Below are 24,985 nucleotides of genomic sequence, written 5' to 3'. Positions count from 1 at the left end.
CTCCATACGGGCACTATCAATACGATTATTCCTCTTATTTTGTATACGAAAAGATGTAGAAATTATAGAGTAAAGACAAAATATTTTACTTTTCTTACATGATATGCTTGGTGTATATATGCCATATGATATGTCAACCGAAATTTAAGAACCATTAATCGTGGACCCAAGTTTATTCGTATTTTATTGCGCACGATATTACGAGGAAGCTCACATTGTTCTAAAAATCAATAATGCTGTCGCTCTCTAAGGCTAACAACTTGATGAATAGTCGTGTACAGATTTTCTACAAAGTTTCCTAACTTCTCCTACAAAAACCAAAGGATCGTCACTCATACTTCATTCTGAATCATCCATACTAACAAACATAGATTAGTAGAAACTAACACAATGATTTTCATGTATTTGTTTGTATCATACATGTGTATAGAATGGTTTATCTTATTACATGATTTGTATTCGATTGCGCGTCCTCTTTTTCAGTTTATCGTCGCTACACCAACCACCACTTGCACGGCGGCTCTACAACACGAAGGAAGTCATGTCACGAACTTTGACAGTGTCCAGAATGGCACGGGTAAGAAGAAGGCATTGGGAGTGAATCCAAAGACTATGATGGAACGATTAGGAACGTTTTGGGATCCTGATGATCAAAGGGAAACTATCGTGTTGGAGGAAATGGTGAGTTTGTTTGTTGATGACGAACCAAGCTTAGATGAAGTCAAACAAGCGTTTAGCGTGTTTGATAAGAACAACGATGGGTACATAGATGCGAAAGAGCTACAAAATGTGCTTTATGGTATGGGTTTTTTACATATATCTGAGCGCGATTGTGGAACAATGATTGATGGATATGATGCAGATAAAGATGGTAAGATTAGTTTTAGAGATTTCTTGAAAGTTGTTGAAGATAGCTTTCTTTAAATTTTGAAATCTTGTTTGACCGGTTTTATTGTTGTTTGTTTTTTGAATATGCTTGTTGTAATACCGATATGTTTTGTATGTGCATGTTCTTAATGTGGTCTTTGTGTAACTTATAGCTCGTACATACACGTGTTCTTTATACCTTTAGGCTTTAGGTACAAAGAACAACATTTAGTGACTTCATCGTAACATAAATTAACATGATTATGCGTCTCGTTAAAGTAGAAAAGATGCGCAAAGGTGGTTTATGCCTAACAAGTCATGGAGAAGATTGGATATACCATATGCGTTTTAAAAGTGAGTATGTAATATATGTTGTAACTAACTAAATGAAATAATCGTGTCATTATGCAATATCTAAGACGTGCTAAACATGATTAAGATGTGCCTTTACATCCATCATAACCAACGCATAGTGAGTAAGATTAAGGCATCATGTAACCCATTACTCACAACATCATGATCAGGGGCGAAGCTTTACTGGGGTCTGGGATGTCGCGGCCCCCACCGTTTTTTGGTTCGTAGTGTTAGTTATCGAAAATTTCTGATTTTTTTTTTGTAATGTAAAATATTGGATTTTAAGAGTCTGGCCCAATCATTTTGAATTTTGAAAGTCTGGCCTTCACTAAGTTTTCGTTCAAGTTCTGTCACTGTTTATGATGTATCTCGACTTGCATACGAAGATAGCACACAATTCTTAGCTATTGATTCGTTTTTATAGATTATAACTATAAATATAAACATATAATTAGTGTCTTATTGATTGTTACCATTTAGAGATATTTATGAAGTGCATTTTTAATCTTAAAACAAATATAAAATTATGTTAACAGGGTTAGAATATAATAGAAAGTTTTTTGGCTAGAAAGGTTAGGAATTAATCTTGACAATCAATTGATTTAATCAATGACTAAGATTAAATGAGTGAAGTTGAAAAAAAAAGGAGGTGCATGGGTTTGTGTAGGGGCATTCTACTCAATACAGAGCAACAGTTTCTCTCTCCTCAAATTCCCTCCAATTTATTAAACGTTAATAACTCTTTTATACGACATTATTTTTTTATAAACACCAAAAAATGAGCGTTTTTATCTTTAAAACGAGTATGCTATTACTATATTTTCAAATTTGTTTTTTCGAAAACCCAATTGCGTAAACCTCAATGGACAAAAAGGTTAAAAAATGATTTTTTTTTTCTAAAACGCAATGGACTAAAAACACAAAGAAACGTCTTATTACTAAAACGCAATGGCCAGAAAACACATAAAAATGTCTTTTTCCTAAAACGCAATAGACTGAAAACACATAAAAATGTGTTTTACCTATAACGCAATGGACTGAAAACACTTCAAAATGTGTGTTTTTAAAACGCAATGGACCAAAAACACAAAGAAATGTCACTTCAAAATGTGTGTTTTTAGAACGCAATGGACAAAAAACACAAATAAATGACTTATTTCTAAAACGCAATGGCTAGAAAACACATAAAAATGTCTTTTTTCTAAAACGCAATGGACTGAAAACACATAAAAATGTGTTTTACCTAAAACACAATGGACTAAAAACACTTCAAAATTTGTTTTTCTAAAATGCAATGGACCAAAAAACACATAAAAATATCTTTTTTCTAAAACGCAATGGCTTAAAAACACAAAAGAAGGTGTTCTTTCTAAAACCTAATGAACGAAAAACACATAAAAATGTGTTTTTACCCAAAACGCAATGAACTAAAAACATTTCAAAATGTGTTTTTCTAAAACACATTAAAGTAGGGTATGTTCTCTCTGTGAATTGTCTAAACCAGGAAGTAGGAGATCAAAAACGGTCTACGAATTTTTGTTTTTTGGGGGTGTAATTGCCTCATGGCCGTTATCCCAGCCAGGGGCTCTGCCCCCGGATCCCCGTCAAGATTACTTTGTAAAACGCAATAACTCAATTCAAAAACCCAGATCGTAAAAATGCAATTCAAAAATTTGTTACATAGATTGAAGCCGATTTTTTCAGATTTCTTCAACGATTGACGAAATTTAAATGTTAGAAACACTCATCAGCGATCGAATCGAACGAATCGAGTGATTCGCTTTAAACTCACAGGAAAAAATGAGATATTGTATGAAATTTAATTGAGTTTTTTCAAAAAAGTTGAAGAACACGTTGATTGAGTGTTTGAATCATGGTTGTAAAAGTCCGGCCTAGGCTCCGAGTACTCCCCGAGTACTCGGTACAAGGTAGGCTGCCGAGGCACGAGTACTGATCTCCCAGACCAATTACTCCCCGAGTAATCTCCGCCTAAGCCGAGTACTTCCCGGGTACTCCCGAATCCGACTAGGGGGCGCCTAGCGACTTTTGCAACCATGGTTTGAATCATTGATTAATGACGAAAATCGCACTATAATGTAATGATTATTGAGATAGAAAGTGAAGAAAAAGTTGAAGATTGTGGGTTTTGAAGTTACAGAGAGATGAAGGTAGAAAATTGGATAAAATTGACTAAAATAGCATTCCTCTTTATTTTAAATTTTGTCATATATCATAATCATACTACTTTCTATTTTTTCTAACCAAAATAAACTTTATATTTGATGATTTCCGTATGTTAACAAATAAAGTATGTCAAAAATTACAATTTATATTAAATTTTATAGATACTTGAAAGGGTGTTCCATCTTCCATAATTACTCCCCGAGTAATCTCCGCCTAAGCCGAGTACTTCCCGGGTACTCCCGAATCCGACTAGGGGGCGCCTAGGGACTTTTGCAACCATGGTTTGAATCATTGATTAATGACGAAAATCGCACTATAATGTAATGATTATTGAGATAGAAAGTGAAGAAAAAGTTGAAGATTGTGGGTTTTGAAGTTAGAGAGAGATGATGAAGGTAGAAAATTGGATAAAATTGACTAAAATAACATTCCTCTTTATTTTAAACTAGCCTAAGATCCCGCGAGTTTCGCGGGTGGCTTAATACAAACATATAATATCTACTGACATTGAAGCCCATGTAAATCATCATTTTTGTTCTAGGCCTTTCCAAAGTTAAGCTTCACGTCTAAGGGTCGCCAGATGGATATCTTCTGCAGGGTCGGCTCAAGCTTTTTAGAGGCCTAAAGTGACTAATAAATTCTGGGCCTTTTTCCAAGATTATTTGAAAATACATGTAAATAACGATAAAAAAAATAGGTAGAACCATTCTCACCTCAGCTAGTCTAGTATAGTTGATTTGTAGTATTTGAAATAAAGATTCTTGACCACTAATAATATCATCTAGTTGAAGATAGATGCATTACCTGCAAACAAAATAACAATTTTAATATGATCAAGATAACGGAGGAGTGCAAAGTTTATTCGTTCTAGCTGATAGCTTAGGCAATAGTTCAATACCCCTTAAAACACAATGATATATAATAATATATCATAAAACAACTTACCTATAGTAATTTTAACATATATGCAGTCTAATATCCTAAAAACGTACTGCTTCGTCAATATTTATCAATCAATTGAAACCCACTCGCTAGGTTAGTTACCCGTGTGATACACGGGCTTATATAATACGTTATGTTAATAGATTTTTTGAATAAAATTACATGACAAGTTGATTAAAAAAAAATAAAAAATTGTAATTAGAATTAATACTTACAAATAGAAAAAATGTAATAGAAATTCATAACTCTCTAGTATACATGTGTTGTTCTATTCCACTACCATATTTATCTAATATAAGTAGTTTAATATCCATTGCTAACTAAAGCCCAGTACTAAATATACAACCATAACTTCATAAAATGATCACCTTTGAAAAGTGTCCTATAGCCAACAAAGCTTGGCTCTACAATCACACCTACAAATCATTTAAGCACTCATTACAATTTAGTGTGAAATTTAAAACCATACAAAAGGAAATAAAGTTTGTCACACCTGGGAATACAACAAAGCTTCCTTCGAAATTCCATAGAAGTTCATCTAAATGCCCTTGTGAGGTAATCAGACCATCTATCGGATTCATCTGAATATAAAAGTCATTAGAAGATAAAAATCAAGAGAAAACTGTTACCAACATATGATACTAACCATCTTTAAATGTGTCAACAGAATTATCCTAAATTTCATGTGGATGAGAACTTCGACACTTGGATATTAAGACCGGTGCGTAACGAAGATGCCAACCCAAGTATTAAAAAAGTTTGAGAGAAAATTGCCCGAATAGTCCCTGTGGTTTGCCCAGATTTCACCTATAGTCCCTACTTTTTTAAAATTACAGCTATAGTCCCCAAGTTTTGCAAATTCGTTATCGGATAGTCCCTAGCGTGGATGGGGGTTAGTTTGTCTAGTTAAGTGGCTGTGAAATAACTAAAATGCCTTTTCCCTCCCCTTTCACTCTATTTCCTTGTCTACACACCTTCACCCCTCCACACCACCATAACACCACCCCCAAATCATATCTCATGCCAAACAGTTTATATTTTTAATTTTTGTAGTTACTGCAAAAACAAATTAACTCATTCCTCCTGTCATCATCCTTTATCATAAAAAAATATTAAGACTTTGATTTCTCACGAGTAAACTGTATTAATAGATTCAAATTTGTTCTAAACCATATAATGTATGCCATTAAAATAGATTTCTATATTTAGTTTTGTGAATAAAAGCTAAAACAAATAATCATCTTCATCAAAATATATTAAGACACTGATTTGTATCCACTTACCTCTTTGCGTTTGTTGGCAGAAAGTTCGCCAGCGAGAACCCTCTCACCGAAGAGGGCAATCGCCTCTTTGACGGACTTGAATGGGCGCTGATGTCGATCTTGTATCGGCTCATGACTGATTACTAAGTGGAATGTGAGGGGAAAAGAGTTGGAACATATATGAAGCTATCTAAAATAAAATTAAGAAACTACACGTATTATAGAGGAGTGTTTGATATGCTGCATTATTAAACTTATTAGAAGCCTACTTAACTGTATGGTCATCAAGCCAGTGTACTATTTGTGAATAAATTTCATTGTATACCTGTTTCTCAAGCTCCATTGCCCACACCTCTGCTTCTTGGCGTTTTTCTTCTAAACGTTGTAGCTGAAATAAAAAAATTTAAAAACTACTTAATACTATTACTTATCCATATTCCATGTAATAATATAAATAGAGACCAGTATAAGAAGAATAGCATTCCACAATAACTTCTTAACTGACATGTGGGTATTGGCCTGATGATTGTAACATCCACGAGCCGAGTCCCAATCTACAAAAGCAAACTGGTATTCATAAAGCTTCATAAGTATGACACATAGAACACTAAATTGCTTCCAATCACATAACTAAATCATACACAAATTACCAGTAAAATTAGCTTCATATATACTCAATTAAACTCCAAAAGCATAATATTTATAGCATCGATACCAGAACAATTACATAATATTTACCCAGTTAACATGATGTCATGATATATGTGAATACCATCCCCATCAGATTCGACAAACAACACGTTAAAATGAAAGGCAAGCACAAAACTATCTTTACATTTATAGCACCGATATCAATCAACCGGAAAAACTGTGCATATGCAATATGATCTAATATTTAGCAACAAAGATGAAACATAAAATCCATCCTTAACACATAACAAAAAGAAATAAAACAAAAAAATTCAAATCATCATTCATGATAACAATAAGTAGTCCTAATTTTAACAAATTTATAAAAAAAATTCAAACCCACTCACAATATTTATCAATCAACTGAAGTGGTGCTCGGCGTTGAAAAGATGATCGGTTGAGATTTCTTCTTCCGGGACCACATACCAGAAACCTGTAACTGGAGGCGACGATCAATGGAAGACAACAAATTTGGGATTAGATTAACAAAATACATAGAACAAATGGTGTTCAAACAAAATTAATTATCAATTTATTAACTCGATTACAATGCCAGAAACAACTACATGCAAATCATAATCACAGAAATATACATAATCCATATTGAAAATCAATGAAAATTACCTTTAACTTAGAGACTTTTCAGGACCAGAGAAGCGATGATAAGGGGTCCTTATAAATATACAATCTTTCAATCTGAAAACCTCAAAATCACCAATATATTCAGTTGACTAACACAATTCAAACATAGTAAACATCAAAAAGCATCTTCTAGCTAAAAAATTTACTTATGTGCAGTAAGTAAAACAGAAAATATGGCATACACTGAAGATTATTTGAAAAAAATGAGTTAAATGAAAAGGATACCTAGTTAGTTTGAAACCCTAAATGCAGCGAACTCAACTCCTTCACTCAAAATCCGTTACAATTTCAAGTAATGATGAAACATATCACAAAAAAATCTTAAATACTTAACTAACCCTAACTACATTGATTAAAACCAAAGAAAGAAAGCAAAATTTAGCCTCAAAGTTAACACACTGAACGAAGCAATCACCAAACTCTCATACCAAAAGATTTGTATGAAACAAAAGTAAATTTAATTGTATTATGAAATAAGAAAAGAATAAAAATATACCTGAAACCCTAGAGTGGAAGATCCGGCGATCAATCCGTTTGAAACTTTGAAAATGCCTAACAGGAGGCTCCCGATAGCCATCGTTCTAACCTATCTCAAGATTCCAGTTGCAATCTAGGGTTTTGAGAGTCAGGTGTCATTGAAATCGGGTCAGAGGCGGTGGATTAAAGGGTAATCGGAGCTCTCCTCGTCGACATTTTGAATGCCATTGTATGAAAGGTGTTGATAAGGAACAAAGATGGTTTAATGGAAGAAGATGAAAGAAGATGAAGAGGAAGAAGAGAGAATGGGAAGACTTAGATGCTTATTAGGGTTACAAAGAATTGAAAAAAGAAGCGTGTGTAAGAAACAAAAGGTTTAGCGCCTAAAACAATATTGAGAGGAGTATTAACTTGCCAGGTGGCAATTAGTGGATTAAAATTATGCCAAGTGGCACCAAAATGTATTGTTTTAATATACATAATAGATTTTGTCATATATCATAATCATACTACTTTCTATTTTTTCTAACCAAAATAAACTTTATATTTGATGATTTCCGTATGTTAACAAATAAAGTATGTCAAAAATTACAATTTATATTAAATTTTATAGATACTTGAAAGGGTGTTCCATCTTCCATAATTACTCCCCGAGTAATCTCCGCCTAAGCCGAGTACTTCCCGGGTACTCCCGAATCCGACTAGGGGGCGCCTAGCGACTTTTGCAACCATGGTTTGAATCATTGATTAATGACGAAAATCGCACTATAATGTAATGATTATTGAGATAGAAAGTGAAGAAAAAGTTGAAGATTGTGGGTTTTGAAGTTAGAGAGAGATGATGAAGGTAGAATATTGGATAAAATTGACTAAAATAACATTCCTCTTTATTTTAAACTAGCCTAAGATCCCGCGAGTTTCGCGGGTGGCTTAATACAAACATATAATATCTACTGACATTGAAGCCCATGTAAATCATCATTTTTGTTCTAGGCCTTTCCAAAGTTAAGCTTCACGTCTAAGGGTCGCCAGATGGATATCTTCTGCAGGGTCGGCTCAAGCTTTTTAGAGGCCTAAAGTGACTAATAAATTCTGGGCCTTTTTCCAAGATTATTTGAAAATACATGTAAATAACGATAAAAAAATAGGTAGAACCATTCTCACCTCAGCTAGTCTAGTATAGTTGATTTGTAGTATTTGAAATAAAGATTCTTGACCACTAATAATATCATCTAGTTGAAGATAGATGCATTACCTGCAAACAAAATAACAATTTTAATATGATCAAGATAACGGAGGAGTGCAAAGTTTATCCGTTCTAGCTGATAGCTTAGGCAATAGTTCAATACCCCTTAAAACACAATGATATATAATAATATATCATAAAACAACTTACCTATAGTAATTTTAACATATATGCAGTCTAATATCCTAAAAACGTACTGCTTCGTCAATATTTATCAATCAATTGAAACCCACTCGCTAGGTTAGTTACCCGTGTGATACACGGGCTTATATAATACGTTATGTTAATAGATTTTTTGAATAAAATTACATGACAAGTTGATTAAAAAAAAAATAAAAAATTGTAATTAGAATTAATACTTACAAATAGAAAAAATGTAATAGAAATTCATAACTCTCTAGTATACATGTGTTGTTCTATTCCACTACCATATTTATCTAATATAAGTAGTTTAATATCCATTGCTAACTAAAGCCCAGTACTAAATATACAACCATAACTTCATAAAATGATCACCTTTGAAAAGTGTCCTATAGCCAACAAAGCTTGGCTCTACAATCACACCTACAAATCATTTAAGCACTCATTACAATTTAGTGTGAAATTTAAAACCATACAAAAGGAAATAAAGTTTGTCACACCTGGGAATACAACAAAGCTTCCTTCGAAATTCCATAGAAGTTCATCTAAATGCCCTTGTGAGGTAATCAGACCATCTATCGGATTCATCTGAATATAAAAGTCATTAGAAGATAAAAATCAAGAGAAAACTGTTACCAACATATGATACTAACCATCTTTAAATGTGTCAATAGAATTATCCTAAATTTCATGTGGATGAGAACTTCGACACTTGGATATTAAGACCGGTGCGTAACGAAGATGCCAACCCAAGTATTAAAAAAGTTTGAGAGAAAATTGCCCGAATAGTCCCTGTGGTTTGCCCAGATTTCACCTATAGTCCCTACTTTTTTAAAATTACAGCTATAGTCCCCAAGTTTTGCAAATTCGTTATCGGATAGTCCCTAGCGTGGATGGGGGTTAGTTTGTCTAGTTAAGTGGCTGTGAAATAACTAAAATGCCTTTTCCCTCCCCTTTCACTCTATTTCCTTGTCTACACACCTTCACCCCTCCACACCACCATAACACCACCCCCAAATCATATCTCATGCCAAACAGTTTATATTTTTAATTTTTGTAGTTACTGCAAAAACAAATTAACTCATTCCTCCTGTCATCATCCTTTATCATAAAAAAATATTAAGACTTTGATTTCTCACGAGTAAACTGTATTAATAGATTCAAATTTGTTCTAAACCATATAATGTATGCCATTAAAATAGATTTCTATATTTAGTTTTGTGAATAAAAGCTAAAACAAATAATCATCTTCATCAAAATATATTAAGACACTGATTTGTATCCACTTACCTCTTTGCGTTTGTTGGCAGAAAGTTCGCCAGCGAGAACCCTCTCACCGAAGAGGGCAATCGCCTCTTTGACGGACTTGAATGGGCGCTGATGTCGATCTTGTATCGGCTCATGACTGATTACTAAGTGGAATGTGAGGGGAAAAGAGTTGGAACATATATGAAGCTATCTAAAATAAAATTAAGAAACTACACGTATTATAGAGGAGTGTTTGATATGCTGCATTATTAAACTTATTAGAAGCCTACTTAACTGTATGGTCATCAAGCCAGTGTACTATTTGTGAATAAATTTCATTGTATACCTGTTTCTCAAGCTCCATTGCCCACACCTCTGCTTCTTGGCGTTTTTCTTCTAAACGTTGTAGCTGAAATAAAAAAATTTAAAAACTACTTAATACTATTACTTATCCATATTCCATGTAATAATATAAATAGAGACCAGTATAAGAAGAATAGCATTCCACAATAACTTCTTAACTGACATGTGGGTATTGGCCTGATGATTGTAACATCCACGAGCCGAGTCCCAATCTACAAAAGCAAACTGGTATTCATAAAGCTTCATAAGTATGACACATAGAACACTAAATTGCTTCCAATCACATAACTAAATCATACACAAATTACCAGTAAAATTAGCTTCATATATACTCAATTAAACTCCAAAAGCATAATATTTATAGCATCGATACCAGAACAATTACATAATATTTACCCAGTTAACATGATGTCATGATATATGTGAATACCATCCCCATCAGATTCGACAAACAACACGTTAAAATGAAAGGCAAGCACAAAACTATCTTTACATTTATAGCACCGATATCAATCAACCGGAAAAACTGTGCATATGCAATATGATCTAATATTTAGCAACAAAGATGAAACATAAAATCCATCCTTAACACATAACAAAAAGAAATAAAACAAAAAAATTCAAATCATCATTCATGATAACAATAAGTAGTCCTAATTTTAACAAATTTATAAAAAAAATTCAAACCCACTCACAATATTTATCAATCAACTGAAGTGGTGCTCGGCGTTGAAAAGATGATCGGTTGAGATTTCTTCTTCCGGGACCACATACCAGAAACCTGTAACTGGAGGCGACGATCAATGGAAGACAACAAATTTGGGATTAGATTAACAAAATACATAGAACAAATGGTGTTCAAACAAAATTAATTATCAATTTATTAACTCGATTACAATGCCAGAAACAACTACATGCAAATCATAATCACAGAAATATACATAATCCATATTGAAAATCAATGAAAATTACCTTTAACTTAGAGACTTTTCAGGACCAGAGAAGCGATGATAAGGGGTCCTTATAAATATACAATCTTTCAATCTGAAAACCTCAAAATCACCAATATATTCAGTTGACTAACACAATTCAAACATAGTAAACATCAAAAAGCATCTTCTAGCTAAAAAATTTACTTATGTGCAGTAAGTAAAACAGAAAATATGGCATACACTGAAGATTATTTGAAAAAAAATGAGTTGAATGAAAAGGATACCTAGTTAGTTTGAAACCCTAAATGCAGCGAACTCAACTCCTTCACTCAAAATCCGTTACAATTTCAAGTAATGATGAAACATATCACAAAAAATCTTAAATACTTAACTAACCCTAACTACATTGATTAAAACCAAAGAAAGAAAGCAAAATTTAGCCTCAAAGTTAACACACTGAACGAAGCAATCACCAAACTCTCATACCAAAAGATTTGTATGAAACAAAAGTAAATTTATTGTATTATGAAATAAGAAAAGAATAAAAATATACCTGAAACCCTAGAGTGGAAGATCCGGCGATCAATCCGTTTGAAACTTTGAAAATGCCTAACAGGAGGCTCCCGATAGCCATCGTTCTAACCTATCTCAAGATTCCAGTTGCAATCTAGGGTTTTGAGAGTCAGGTGTCATTGAAATCGGGTCAGAGGCGGTGGATTAAAGGGTAATCGGAGCTCTCCTCGTCGACATTTTGAATGCCATTGTATGAAAGGTGTTGATAAGGAACAAAGATGGTTTAATGGAAGAAGATGAAAGAAGATGAAGAGGAAGAAGAGAGAATGGGAAGACTGAGATGCTTATTAGGGTTACAAAGAATTGAAAAAAGAAGCGTGTGTAAGAAACAAAAGGTTTAGCGCCTAAAACAATATTGAGAGGAGTATTAACTTGCCAGGTGGCAATTAGTGGATTAAAATTATGCCAAGTGGCACCAAAATGTATTGTTTTAATATACATAATAGATTTTGTCATATATCATAATCATACTACTTTCTATTTTTTCTAACCAAAATAAACTTTATATTTGATGATTTCCGTATGTTAACAAATAAAGTATGTCAAAAATTACAATTTATATTAAATTTTATAGATACTTGAAAGGGTGTTCCATCTTCCATTATAGATCGAGGTATAAATAAATTCTTCACTCACACTCTCGATCACTTTTTCCCAATGGCATATACTAATATTGGATTTTAATAATTGCAACTATTCGTCGTTTGTCGTCAATAGTCCAACTTAAAAAATAATCACTGGCAGTCCCAACTATTGACATATTGGCCACCAATGGACCCTGACTAATAGAACCCTAAAGCGGTTAGTCTACGGTCGCCGGAAAACCGTTTTTGGCAAGAAAAAAGGTTTTTAAAGGTCCGATCTAAGGTTACAAATGGTTTTGGGACGAAAATGTTGAGTTTTTATGCCAAAAAGTTGAGTTTTCTGGCCTAAAAGAAGTTTTCCGGCGACTTCAATAATTGGGGCTTTTACTAGAAAAAAGGTTACTAAAGATCCGTAATATGGTTACAAAGAGGTTTGGGACGAAAAGGTTTAGTTTTCCGGCCAAAAACGTTTTTCTGGTAACCGGAGACTAACGAAGTTAGAGTTCTGTTAGTCAGGGTCCATTGCAGGCCAAAATGTTAATAGCTGGGACTACCAATAGTTATTTTTGAAGTTGGAACTGTTAGCGGCTAATAACAAATAGTTTGAATTTTTAAAATCCAATATTCCTATACTTAAATAATTAAATTAATTTAGGTTCGAATAAAATGAATAAATGGTTCAATGTTGTTCTATGGCAATTGCGAATTTTGATTTCACTTTCTATCCCGATCAAATTTTTTTCATTTGTTAGGGAAAAGTAGTTATAACCAACACAATTAAGAGATGTATATTAATATTTAGTTTGTTATAGTTATTTTATTGAAGTTGCATCAGATATGACATCTCACATCTGTGTAGAAAGCTATTAGAAACTGGACCAACCGTGATGAAAAGAAAATAGACTTGCTCGTTTTTTTAGAATTTGGATTCGAAATAGATATTGTCAATGTATTTTTCATGATTGTAAAAATCGTGACTAGCTTCTAATTAATCACTAATTTTTATCAAACAACCTCTAAAATTCAGTTAGAGTCTGTTTGGTATGACGTAATGGAATAGATGAGGGAATGAAATGGACGAGTTAATGGAATAGACAAGGGAATGAAATGGATCATTACATTCCATAGTCTTGTTTGGTTACCATGCAGGAAAAGAAATAAATCATTACCTTGTGTTGTTTGGTAGGTAAAAAAAGAGGAATGAATTAAATCGGCGATGGGTGGTGGCGGTGATCGGTGGCGGCTAGTGGCGGTGGCAGCGATGGGTGGCGATGGTCGGTGGTAGTGGTGGTGGGTGGCAGTGGTCGGTGGGTGATGGTTGTTAGCGGTGGTGGCGGCGATGGTCGGGGTTGGTGGTGGTCTGCGGTGGCAGGTGGCGGCGATGGTGGTGGCAGCGATGGTAGTCGATGGTGGTCGCGACGGGTGGCGGGTGGTGGCAGCGGAGGATGGTGGTGGTGGTTGGCGGAGGGTGGCGGTAGTGGTTGACGGAGGGTGGCGGTGGTTTATGATGGCGGGTGGCCGCGATGGTAGTCGATGGCGGGCGGCGGAGAACGGTGGTGGTGGTCGGCGGAGGTTGGTGGCGGGTGGTGACAACGGCAGGTGGTGGTGGTGGCAAATGGTGGAGGTGATGGGCGGTGTTTGTGACGTAGGCGGAGAGAGGGAACGGAATGAAAAAAAAACAGGGGGAGTGGATGGAATAAATTTGAGGGAATAAAATGACTTATGTAATGGGTGATTCCATTACGTTGACCAACCAAACACACTTTTTTTTCATTCCCTCACAATAGTTCATTCAATTCCACCTCCCATTCTTTCATGTCAAACACTACCTTAAAGTTTCTTTTGACTTTATTGTTTGGGTTTTCTATTTGAATTCCCGTTTCAACGTGCGGATAATTTTACTAGTTACATATAAAAATGTGTGTATATACATATAAAACTGAAAATTACGTATAAAATCTTAAACCGATTAATTTCGATTATCGTTAATCGATACCTCACCGGCCAACTATCGCCTAACAATTCTTACAACACTATTATTTTTCAGCATTCATAACTAGAAAAACTTTGGTGGTGATCGGTCTTGTAGTTACTTTTCTTTCCACTTGTCTAATCTCCCATGTTGACTCGGTGAGATGGTGTGTTAGGGCAAAAGTTTCTATGGAGAAAAAAGGTGCCAAGTCTTTTTTGCAAAAAGACATTCCATCTGTCTTTTTTTTAGTAGACCAGTTTTTTTTTTATAAAAGAAATTTAGTTAGGTTAACTGAACCATAAATGTTTTTTTTTAATTGGTTACACTTTATGGTTTTAACTACAGATGTGATGGCTAACGAATTTATTTTTTCTTCTAAACTATTTATGTAATCCACAAAATAATACGTAGTATCATTTACGGTACATTACAGACCAAGTACAATGTTAATTAAAAGAAATATTAGATAATAATAATCCCAACTATTTATCGTTGGCTGCCAACAGTCTCAACTTCAAAAATAACCACTGGCAGTCCCAACTATTGACATATTGACCACCAATGGACCCTGACTAACAGATTCCTAACGCCGTTAGTCTCTAGTCGCCGGAAAACCGTTTTTGCCCGGAAAACTCATATTTGGCCAGAAAACTCAACATTTTCGTCCCAAACATTTTTGTAACCTTATTACGGATCTTTAGGAACCTTTTTTCTAGTAAAAGCCCCAATTCTTTACGTCAACGGAAAACTTCTTTTTCGCCGGAAAACTCAACTTTTTAGCAGGAAAACTCAACATTTTCGTCCCAAACCTCTTTGTATCCTTAGATCGGACCTTTAGAAATCTTTTTCTGGCCAAAAACGGTTTTCCAGTGAGCGGAGACTAACGGCGTCAGGGTTCTGTTAGTCAGGGTCCAATGGTGGCCAATATGTCAATAGTTGGGACTGTCAGTGACTATTTTTTAAGTTGAGACTGTTGGCAGCCAACGGCGACTAGTTGAGATTATCAAAATCCAATATTCCTAATTAAAACCACCGACTCGACTGATGTTAACAAATAGGGGTGTGTACAGATCGATTCAGTTATAAGCCTCCACTAAAACCAAAACCGAACAATTTTGTTTATGAGATTCTCTAAATTAATCGGTTTCGGTTAACTGGTATTGGGCTTTAGTTGGGTTTGGAGAAAATAAATGAAAATCTTTTAACTGCTTGAATTGAATTGGGCCAATTGTTAGCTTTCAGCCTATGGGCTAAAAATCTAAGTTGGAATCACTACTCAGTACTCACTAGTGTATATAACCTTGGGCTTCTTAATTTATAAGGCTAACTGAAAACCTCAATTTGACGTGGGCCAAGTTTGGTGCTTTCCTCAAATCTGGTTGCTTTGAAGTTTGAATTACCAACGCACTAATATAATGTTAGTTATTGTGTAAAGACAACTTATCAACGCACAAACTCTTTCTTTTTTACACTCATCTCATTGACTGAAGTTATCCACTCTCACAGAATGAGCAAGTACACACATCATACGTGTGTGACATAAAGTGTTTGTATATGTGATTCACAACAAAGTCTTGGAGCTTTTTTTGAACGGCAAAATTTGGATCACCCGATGATATTCATCTTCACTAGACAATAATGCCTACACACCAATTCAAGAAGAAACCTAATAAATTTAGAAAAAACTTTCTTGTGGGAATCGAACCCAGTACCTACTTGTCCCTAAGCCGTATCTCACCCGATGCCACTAGGCTATAATATCATCAACTTCTATTGCATACGAATAATTCATTTCATTCGAAATAGACATGAATAGTTTTCAGTTAATCGGTTGTGGTTTAACCGAACCACCCGTTAAGTTTCAGTTAGGCGTGTAATATGGTAAGATTAAAAGGGTGTTTTTGCTATGATAAAAAAACAAACAAACACACATGCCGCCGGTCAATATTTGAGTTGTACATCATGTATTAATGTTTGTACAATATTTGAGTTGTACATCATGTATTAATGTTTGTACAATAAGTATATATTAATAGCATGCAATAAGTAGACAATAAGTCAAGATACGTGTCCGTTTTGTGCGACAGAAACGGAGTGAGATTTCACATTAAAATATAACAACAGACTGCCCACATCACATCATTTATTATGGAAGACAGAAACAACTCACAGACAAACAAAAACAAGCGGTGCGAGTGCGACTCACTCACTCCCAAACCTGCTAAAAAAAGCTGTTTTCAACACTAACTACCATGTGAAAAATAAAACCACCCTCTCAAAACCGGTGGAAAACACTTCACGGCAACCCAAATCCATAGTCTAAACCACACACACAACAACAAGAAAAACATAAACCACCACCTAAGCTCACAAAAGAGCCTCTCTAATACGAGCTCTTTTCATGCACACCAGGTGTTGGACAAAATGCCTAAGTGAACTGTCCGCCGGTAAACGTCTGTCCAAACGACCAACTGGCGGGCACCGCGTTGTTGCAGACGACAGTACGTCCATCACTCGTGGTCACCTTGAAAGACAACGCCTGACCGTCAAGATTTGCGTTGCTCTGCCAGTTCTGACCCCAGTTTCTCGACATGGGTACCCATCTGGTCTTTGAACCTTTGATTGCAACCCTTGTTACATCCCCTGCTCCTCCTACGTTTGTTATCAGCACCAAGTTGAAATATGAGTGTCCATTCACCGTAAACCTGATCCCACCTTTCTTCATACATGGCACCCTAATCACAAGAATATGTCAAGACTTAATTTTAAAGATTCATAAAGTACCAATCTTGTGCCTTTTGCATGAGTTTAAAACATAAAACATACCTTCTGTAATGAACAGGAACAATTCCAGCTCTGTATTGAGCCATTTGCTGAAACACAGGCTGAGAGAGGTCAAAATGGTGTTGGGGAGGGTTGCACCAGCCTCCATCATTGTTGGGTAATGCATTGTTTGGTGGGCAGAAGTTGGTTGCAGTGACTACTATAGAACCAGGGTGACACCATTTTGGTTCACCTGCACACTTGATTTCAAAGCAAGCTCCACAGCTCATTCCATTGTTGAATAGTGCTGTACTTAGTGCTGCTGTGTTTGTACCATACCCTTGACTGTATAAGTTCCCATACCCACAAGCCCCACCTACAATAAAAACAATTTTATCTTAGCTTGTTTATTTATTTATAAATCTTGACTGAGTACAAATAGCAAAACTATTGGTAGGGTCGAGACCGGCTAATGTTAAAAATATTACAAGTAAAATAATAATTATGGTAATTTAATTATGTGTTGGATTTGGTTTTTTACCCATAGTGCCAGAAGCATCACCACCTCCATAGAAGGTAGCATGAGCATCAACCCAACCACCATTGTTGGCTTGAACCAAAGAGGCCATTGAGAGAATAGCCACAGCTAAAAGAAGCCCAAATGGAGTCATTTTTGCTACACAAATGGTTGATGAAAAAGAAGAGGGGGGTGGAATGTAGAGGGAGTTGAGGTGGGAATAAATAGATGGTTGAGAGGGGCATTTCAGTAAAATCATATTACAAGTTATTTTTGTATTTTTTTTTTATATTGTTTAGGAGAAGGTAAACACGTTGTGGGAAGTGAGCTTTGGTCTGTGCAGGTGTAGCAACATGAAATCGCCAGCAGGTTGTAGTGGGGTCTTTGCTTAGTTGTGAAAGAAGTATCAAGACAAAGTTCATAGGTATATACAACTTTTAGTACAACTAAAATATCAAAGTTGTATAATATTGGGGACCATTTGATTTGATGAACATAATGTAAAGATTGTTATGATAACAATTGTATGTTATTATTCTTGGATGTTAAAGTAAACCAGACAATGCTGGAAAGGTGAAGATGGTAGGCTAACATTGGAAGTAACAATGGAAGGATAGGGTAATGTGTAAGCAAGTTTCCCCAAAAAAAACTACAATATTTGACTTGAAAAGTCAATTTTTTCAGATTTCAAATTCACATGGGTTGGGTTTGGTTTAGTCTAACTATTTCGAAAGATGTGATTTTGTTTTTCATGCACGGGTATCCGGAGATGATTGTCGTCTTTGTTTGTTAAACTTTGGTTTAAGTGCATTTTAGGTTGACAAGGCATTGTATTTTCTTAAAGTTATTAATTATTAACAATGTAATATAATACAATAAAATTTGGTCTTGATTGATTCGGATCACCTAAGTAGTGATCAATTTGAACAGGATCCCAACGGCGCTGGAACTCATTAAAAGAGGTATTAATATTCTCGACACAAGTTGCCCTCTGTGTGAGTTCGGTGACGAAACCGCGGAACACTTGTTCATCTCTTGCTTTGTTGCTTCAGCCCTTTGGCTACAAATCAGTAAATGGTGTAAGGTTACTAATATTTTCGTGTTTTCGTTCCAGGATCTGCTGGATTTTCATAACAACTGTGGGCTGGAAGGTAAAGCAGCCGAGGCTCACATGGGGATTATTAGGATCAGCTGCTGGAGTCTTTGGCGAGCCAGGAACGGGCTGAAATTTAATTACAAACTGGCAAGAATAGAGGAGATTGTGAGCGAAGTCAAGTCGGTATGTTATCTTTGGTTTAAAAACAGGACTAAGTCGAAGAATTTGTCATGTGATAGTTGGTGTAAATTTGTTATTATGTAGTTTTTGTTTGTTGTGTGGCCACCCGGTTTGGGTTTGATAGTTTTTATTGAAGTATGCGTTTCATAAAAAAAGTAGTGATCAATTGAGTATATAATTATGTGTATAATAACATAAAAAATTTGGTTTATATTAGTTTCGTATCTATACTATATAATAAAAGAAACCTGTTTTGGGACACTTGTCATTCTCTCATTTAATTGATTAAAATTATTAATAATACTAATAATAATAATAATAATATTTAATTTATTTTTTTAAAAGATGTAACTATTTTAAAATTTATTTTATTACTAGATTATGTCATCGTATGAATTATTTGGTTTTCAAAGCACTATATAAGACATAGAGCCTCAGATTGTAATATTTATTTATTCAATAAAATTACATGTTATGACACTACAAATCAAAACCAGCGTCAAAACCTTAAAAAATTGGCTTAATGTAAAGTCTAAAACAACCTCTTTTTTTAGCATTAGAAGTAGAATTTAGTAAGCCATGATTGCTACTGTGAGGCTAAGTCTAAGCATGTAGAGAGGTCCTAGCTTCAAACCTAAAGTAATTTAGAACTGATATCTAAAACAGAATAAGAATAACGTTCTTCGTTAAAAAAAACCATGATCGCCCCTTCACTTTAGCATTTAACTAGGTTAGAAACCCCGTGTATTACACGGGTTGAACAAATGTAATTTTATATATTAAATAATAAAAAAAAGTTATATCTTTGAGAACCCTTGTATTGTACGGGTTGAGTAAATTTAATTTTATATATTAAATAATGAATTCATACGAATTCCAAAGTTGATATTAACTTTCAAATAATTAAAAAAAATCCACCTAACATCACAAATGTTTCTGTTAAGTTCGATTAATTAATTTGTTCAACAATCACTATTAAATGTGTCTTATTTTGAATTTTCAAAGTCTTTATTTATAAACTTTGACTTTAATTATATATTTTTTGTGTTATATAAAACTTGATAAAATTAACCCGATAAAAACACTTGTAAAACACACTCAAATCATATAACTTTCATCAAGTATTATCTAACACAAACAAAATTATTTAAGGTCAAAGTTTATAAATAAAGACTTTGAAAATTCAAAATAGAACACTTTTAATGGGACGGAGTGAGTATCTTTATCATTCAGTACGGTTAACCGATTTGTCATCATACAACTTCCCACCTATTCAATCATATGATTTTTCAATCTTATATTAACTAAATAAATAAAGATTAATATTCAATCTTATCATACTTTAAATATAAAAAAATCCGTTAGTTCAGATTAATATTCAATCTTATCCTACTTTAAATATAAAAAAATCCATTAGTTTTTTTAAATATTTTTTTATTATTTGGTATATAAAATCATATTTCAACCCATGTAATACATGGGGGTTTTTAAAAATATAACTTTTTTTATTATTTGATAAACAATATTACATTTATTCAACCCGTGTAATACAATGATTTTAAAGATATATTTTTTTATTATGTGGTATATAATATTACATTTATTCAACCCGTACAATACATATGGTTCTTATAGATATAACTTATTTCACTAGTACATAATTGAGCAAAAGATGCTATGAGTGTTTTCAAAAGATGCGGTTCCCCTCTCTAACCGCATCTTATAGATGTTTTATAAAAGATTTGTTTGTTTTGAAAAAAAAAGCATTATACAAAAGATGCGGTTTTTATGTAACCGCATCTTAAGGGTGTTTTAAAAAAGCTCAAGAGCCAAAAGATGCGGTCCTAGAACCGCATCTCTTGATATAACAGTAATAAATAAAAACTAATAATAAAAAATAGTATTATGTAAATTCTATGATTAATAAATAAAAACTATTTATAAAGATAAGTATATACTAATATGATTGATTTTGTTATTCATGATAGTAGATAACAAAATATAAAAAAAAGGTTTTCATATATAGTATTCTATGCTTATATTAATTTACAACATAACTGAGAAACAGGAGATTAACGGTGACGACATTTATACTTGACTTTCCTTCCCAAAATCCAAAACGCTTCCAGTTAAATGTTAAGTGTTGGTATCGGTGATGAACTAACATGATACAATCTAAACCATATCAGTATCAATTAGGTTACGACCGAACATCGTTACGCGTATCGATACAAACACTCGCGCGTAGCGCGGGCTAATTCACTAGTTGATAATTAATAATAATAAACAGATATTTTTCTTAGGATAACCAAATTAGGGACAGTGGTGCTCAACTAAGGTTGTTCATGTTCCATTATTGTCAACGAAGGGCGTTTAGGGTGATCAATGGTCCACTAGGATGGTTAATGGGCCACTTAGGGTCAGTGTTGGTTAACTCGTTCGATTTCTAACCAATGGTTTTAATGGTACTTTTTTTAACGACAATTTTTTTATTCCCTACTGTTTATGAGACTTGAATCCAAAACCTCCTCCTCTCATAAAGTGTTTAAAGGCTTTGCGTTTGGCAATGGACCACCACCCTATTGGTGGCCAATGGTACTTAATCAGAGTTAATACTTGTCCCAAAGGGTTAATAATAGTCAATTAGGGTCAAAGTTACTTAATGGTTAACATTAAGGTTTAATATTGGTAACTAACTATCAAGGATGATCATATAAGGTTAATAACAATCAACATTGGTTAAGTAATCACTAAACACCTTAGGGACTCAATAAAAGTTGGAATTATTTAAAATAGGCGGGTAAAATCAACAGGCTCGTCGGGGACTCAATTGCAACATATATAATACCACAGGGTTCCTATTGAAAGGCAAACTGGTCATTTAACCTTAAAAGTGAACTCGGCTAGTGAGGGGTGACTCAGATGCAAGCACTTTTTATTACTCTGGGACTCAAGAGCAGTGGCGGATCTTGCCCGTTGAACCTGCCTGGGCCGAAAGACACAGGCACTAAAATTAGCACTACGGCCGAAAAACTTGCCAGGGCCGAACATAGTATATATACAAAATTTCGATTGAAATGCGAAAAATTAGCACTACGGCCGAAAAACTTGCCAGGGCCGTGGCCCTGCCACGGCTCTACTAAGATCCGCCCTTGCACAAGAGTAAAAAAAGGATTTTGAGAACTCGACATACTCCTGAGCAGAATGATCAGAGACGCAAATTGTATTTAACTCTATTGTTATATAAGTTTTTGTTTTATTTTTATAATAAACATTTTATTATTCTTACATTTTTTAATTAAACAAAAAAAAAAACTTTTGATTTTCATATCCCGCCTCAACAATTTCATTATCCCTCCAAAAGTTCCCAAATACTCAAATACCCCATGTTTCTCTCAAAAATTCAGTCTTCCCCCCAAAATCTTTGTTTCCATCACACACTCATTCTCGTTTCCCCCTCATGGAAGGCTTTTAAATGTGGAAGCGTCGGCAAGGTCGAGATGGAGGTTAACTACCCACTGCGATCTCTGTTTGTTGTGTGGGTCAGTGCTGATAGTCGCTGATGTTTTTGTAACCGAACAACGAGTGAACGGTGGTTAGGGTTGAACATTCGTAAGTAATTCTTAGTGCTAAACTCGAAATTGATTTCTGATTTGTGATCTAATATGCAGGTAGAAATTACAGGTCCCGTTGATACCTGTTCTATAAAAATCTATCAAATAGATGATTTAGTGTTTACTGTTTAGTCGGTTAAGGTGGACATATTTATCACCCGTTAAAAAGATGTTTTCTAATGAAGTGATTTAACTGTTGTAGGGACGAAATAAAAGGTGTCTTGTGTGCAAGAAGAAGATGGCAACTCCTCTCTCAAAACACTTTCTGGATCTTGTCCTGCCCCATTTAGAAATCTTTTGGAATATGTTGTTAATTTGAAGTTTGATAAAGAGCCTTCTTATGCAAAACTTTCGTTTGATCATCTGAAAGTAGTTATTTTTCCTAATTACATGTCAAATTGTGTGTTAATTTGTTGGCCTGTTATATGGTATTTGTAGGTTTATGAAAAGAGCTCACATCATAGTACTTTGGTTGTTTGTTTGAAGTTGTGAAAATGAAGCTCTCTAACGGAAGGTCTGTTCTTTTTACTTTAATCATATATGCAATCAACAATTGAACTGCCATGCTTCATTTCCATTTTGGGTTAGATTTCAACATGTTATTTTTGTTACTGCACATGTGATTTCTTATTTCTATGCACTTCTTATATTCACATACTTGCCATATACGTGCCCCTCGGCCTATGTATGACCTCATCGTAGAACATGTATCTTCTGAATTGGTTTGTTCACTTTTTCTTCTCGTATCCTATGGCCATATATATAAAAATAAAAGTTCACACAATCGTCATATTACTGGTTATCTTACATTCATATGCTTTGAATCCTCTTTTCTCTTACTGGAAATGTCAAAATGAGTGGTTCGAGTGGGTGTTAAACATGTAACTTTTTTAGTATGGCTTACGGGTCATGGTCGGTTGGGCTGACTATTCACTTTTTTAGTCCATTTCTTTTAACGTTTCAATAGTTCAGGTGTTAAATATGAATACTAAAACTGTTGTTCATCTATATATAGATTTGAATATGATTGATGAATTTGTACGTGATACTTGTGAATTTGGCTATGATGAAAGGTTGATGGATAAGCCAAATAGTACAGAATAGAAGTCTTCCTCCATGGAAATGCAGTATATATATATTATAAACTTGGAGGATGATGGTGGGGACATGGTGCTACTCCTACACTAACTATTTTTTTCTCATAGTGTTATGGTGAGTTATGAAAAAATAGAACACTCAATTCCATTGTTCTCAATAGGGTGTGAATATGTGATAACGTATTCAATTGTAAAAATTAAGAAAGTTGGCCACTTCAACGGAGTAAAAATTGATATGCTTTGATTTCGAGTTGGTTTTTGATAGTTTGTCTATGAATATGGCTGATAGGTTAGAGACGGCGGCTTCTGGTATGGCATGGCCCGGTTCGTGTTGCTACACAACTGGAATTTGATTTTCATAGGGCCATCTACAATCTCAACACTTTTTTGGTTAGTTGAATGAACTTTTTCTCTTCTACGATTCCGGTTGCAAGTATGGATTAAAGACATTGGTTTGGGTTGAAAGTATGAAGACGTCTGTCGGTTCGGTTCAGGAAGTTATTGTATATCACTTTCATCTTTAGAGTTATATGTATTATTGTGTTATTGGAAAACTTTTGTAATATTGTGTTACTTTGAAACCTTTGTATTTTGTAATCTTGAGTCATATTATATTGGTTCTAATTTAATTTTGTTCTGTTTTGTATATTTTATTTTAATTTTTACACAATTTATTAATTATGGGAATTTATTAACAATATATATATATATATATATTATTTTACTCTAAACACCAATAGATGCGGTTCTAAAACCCCATCTCTTGAGTATATTAGGAAAATGAGTTTTTTTGTTAATATATCAAAAGATGCGGTTCTAGAACCGCATCTCTTGTAACCGCATCTTTTGGCATATGGCTAAAAGATGCCTTGCCATAAGATGCGGGTCTAAAACCGCATCTCATAGCCAATTTAACCGCATCTTTTGATCAAATTTGTACTAGTGTTTTATTATTTAATCTATAAAATTACACTTCTTCAACCCGTGCAATAAAGGAGGCTTTTAAAAAGATAATGTTTTATTATTTGGTATATAAAATTCATTTATTTAACCCGTGTAATACACGGGGTTATAACCTAGTATAACTAATAAATAAATTCTTTGTCATGTTTTTAAATGAATCCTTTACCTATGTTTTAGTGAAGATACTGTTTTCCATTCATGCAAATTTCGCCACCGCACAATGGAATTTTTATTTTTATAATCTTATATTCTTTTAGCCGGTACAACCTTCATCTTAT

At 34.2% G+C, this 24,985-nt stretch overlaps 2 protein-coding genes and 2 long non-coding RNA genes across 48 annotated transcripts; 2 read left to right on the top strand and 2 right to left on the bottom strand.

Annotated features, from left to right (window-relative positions):
• Positions 1-420: 420 nt before the first annotated feature.
• Positions 421-924, top strand: LOC110876799 (probable calcium-binding protein CML45). Its single transcript, XM_022124960.1, has one exon. The coding sequence runs from the start codon at positions 421-423 to the stop codon at positions 922-924; it is 504 nt and encodes a 167-aa protein (XP_021980652.1).
• Positions 925-3,825: 2,901 nt separating this feature from the next.
• LOC110879684 lies at positions 3,826-12,473 on the bottom strand. Of its 44 annotated transcripts, none has more exons than XR_004867923.1 (19): positions 11,902-12,466; positions 11,389-11,460; positions 11,112-11,203; positions 10,576-10,641; positions 10,400-10,462; positions 10,096-10,210; positions 9,306-9,393; positions 9,181-9,228; positions 8,583-8,673; positions 7,438-8,461; positions 6,924-6,995; positions 6,647-6,738; positions 6,115-6,176; positions 5,935-5,997; positions 5,631-5,752; positions 4,841-4,928; positions 4,716-4,763; positions 4,119-4,209; positions 3,826-3,996 (listed from the first exon to the last, which is right to left on the bottom strand). It is a non-coding gene; the product is annotated as an uncharacterized LOC110879684 (long non-coding RNA). The 44 variants fall into 44 exon arrangements; XR_004867924.1 differs by having other exon boundaries at positions 5,631-5,745; positions 6,111-6,176; positions 10,096-10,217; positions 10,580-10,641; XR_004867920.1 differs by having other exon boundaries at positions 4,841-4,915; positions 10,096-10,217; positions 10,580-10,641.
• A 4,117-nt stretch (positions 12,474-16,590) lies between these two features.
• Positions 16,591-17,972, bottom strand: LOC110879681 (expansin-A10). The gene is made up of 3 exons (XM_022128196.2): positions 17,782-17,972; positions 17,304-17,616; positions 16,591-17,212 (listed from the first exon to the last, which is right to left on the bottom strand). The coding sequence occupies exons 1-3, from the start codon at positions 17,909-17,911 to the stop codon at positions 16,906-16,908; spliced, it is 750 nt and encodes a 249-aa protein (XP_021983888.1). The 5' UTR covers positions 17,912-17,972; the 3' UTR covers positions 16,591-16,905.
• A 4,407-nt stretch (positions 17,973-22,379) lies between these two features.
• LOC110879683 lies at positions 22,380-24,376 on the top strand. Of its 2 annotated transcripts, none has more exons than XR_002558873.2 (4): positions 22,380-22,645; positions 22,850-23,161; positions 23,663-23,859; positions 24,034-24,376. It is a non-coding gene; the product is annotated as an uncharacterized LOC110879683 (long non-coding RNA). The 2 variants fall into 2 exon arrangements; XR_002558872.2 differs by having other exon boundaries at positions 22,394-22,645; positions 23,721-23,859.
• Positions 24,377-24,985: the final 609 nt, after the last annotated feature.

Source organism: Helianthus annuus, chromosome 9 (genome assembly GCF_002127325.2).
Source record: "Helianthus annuus cultivar XRQ/B chromosome 9, HanXRQr2.0-SUNRISE, whole genome shotgun sequence".
NCBI lineage: Eukaryota > Viridiplantae > Streptophyta > Magnoliopsida > Asterales > Asteraceae > Helianthus > Helianthus annuus.
This window is presented reverse-complemented; position numbering and strand designations above follow the sequence as displayed.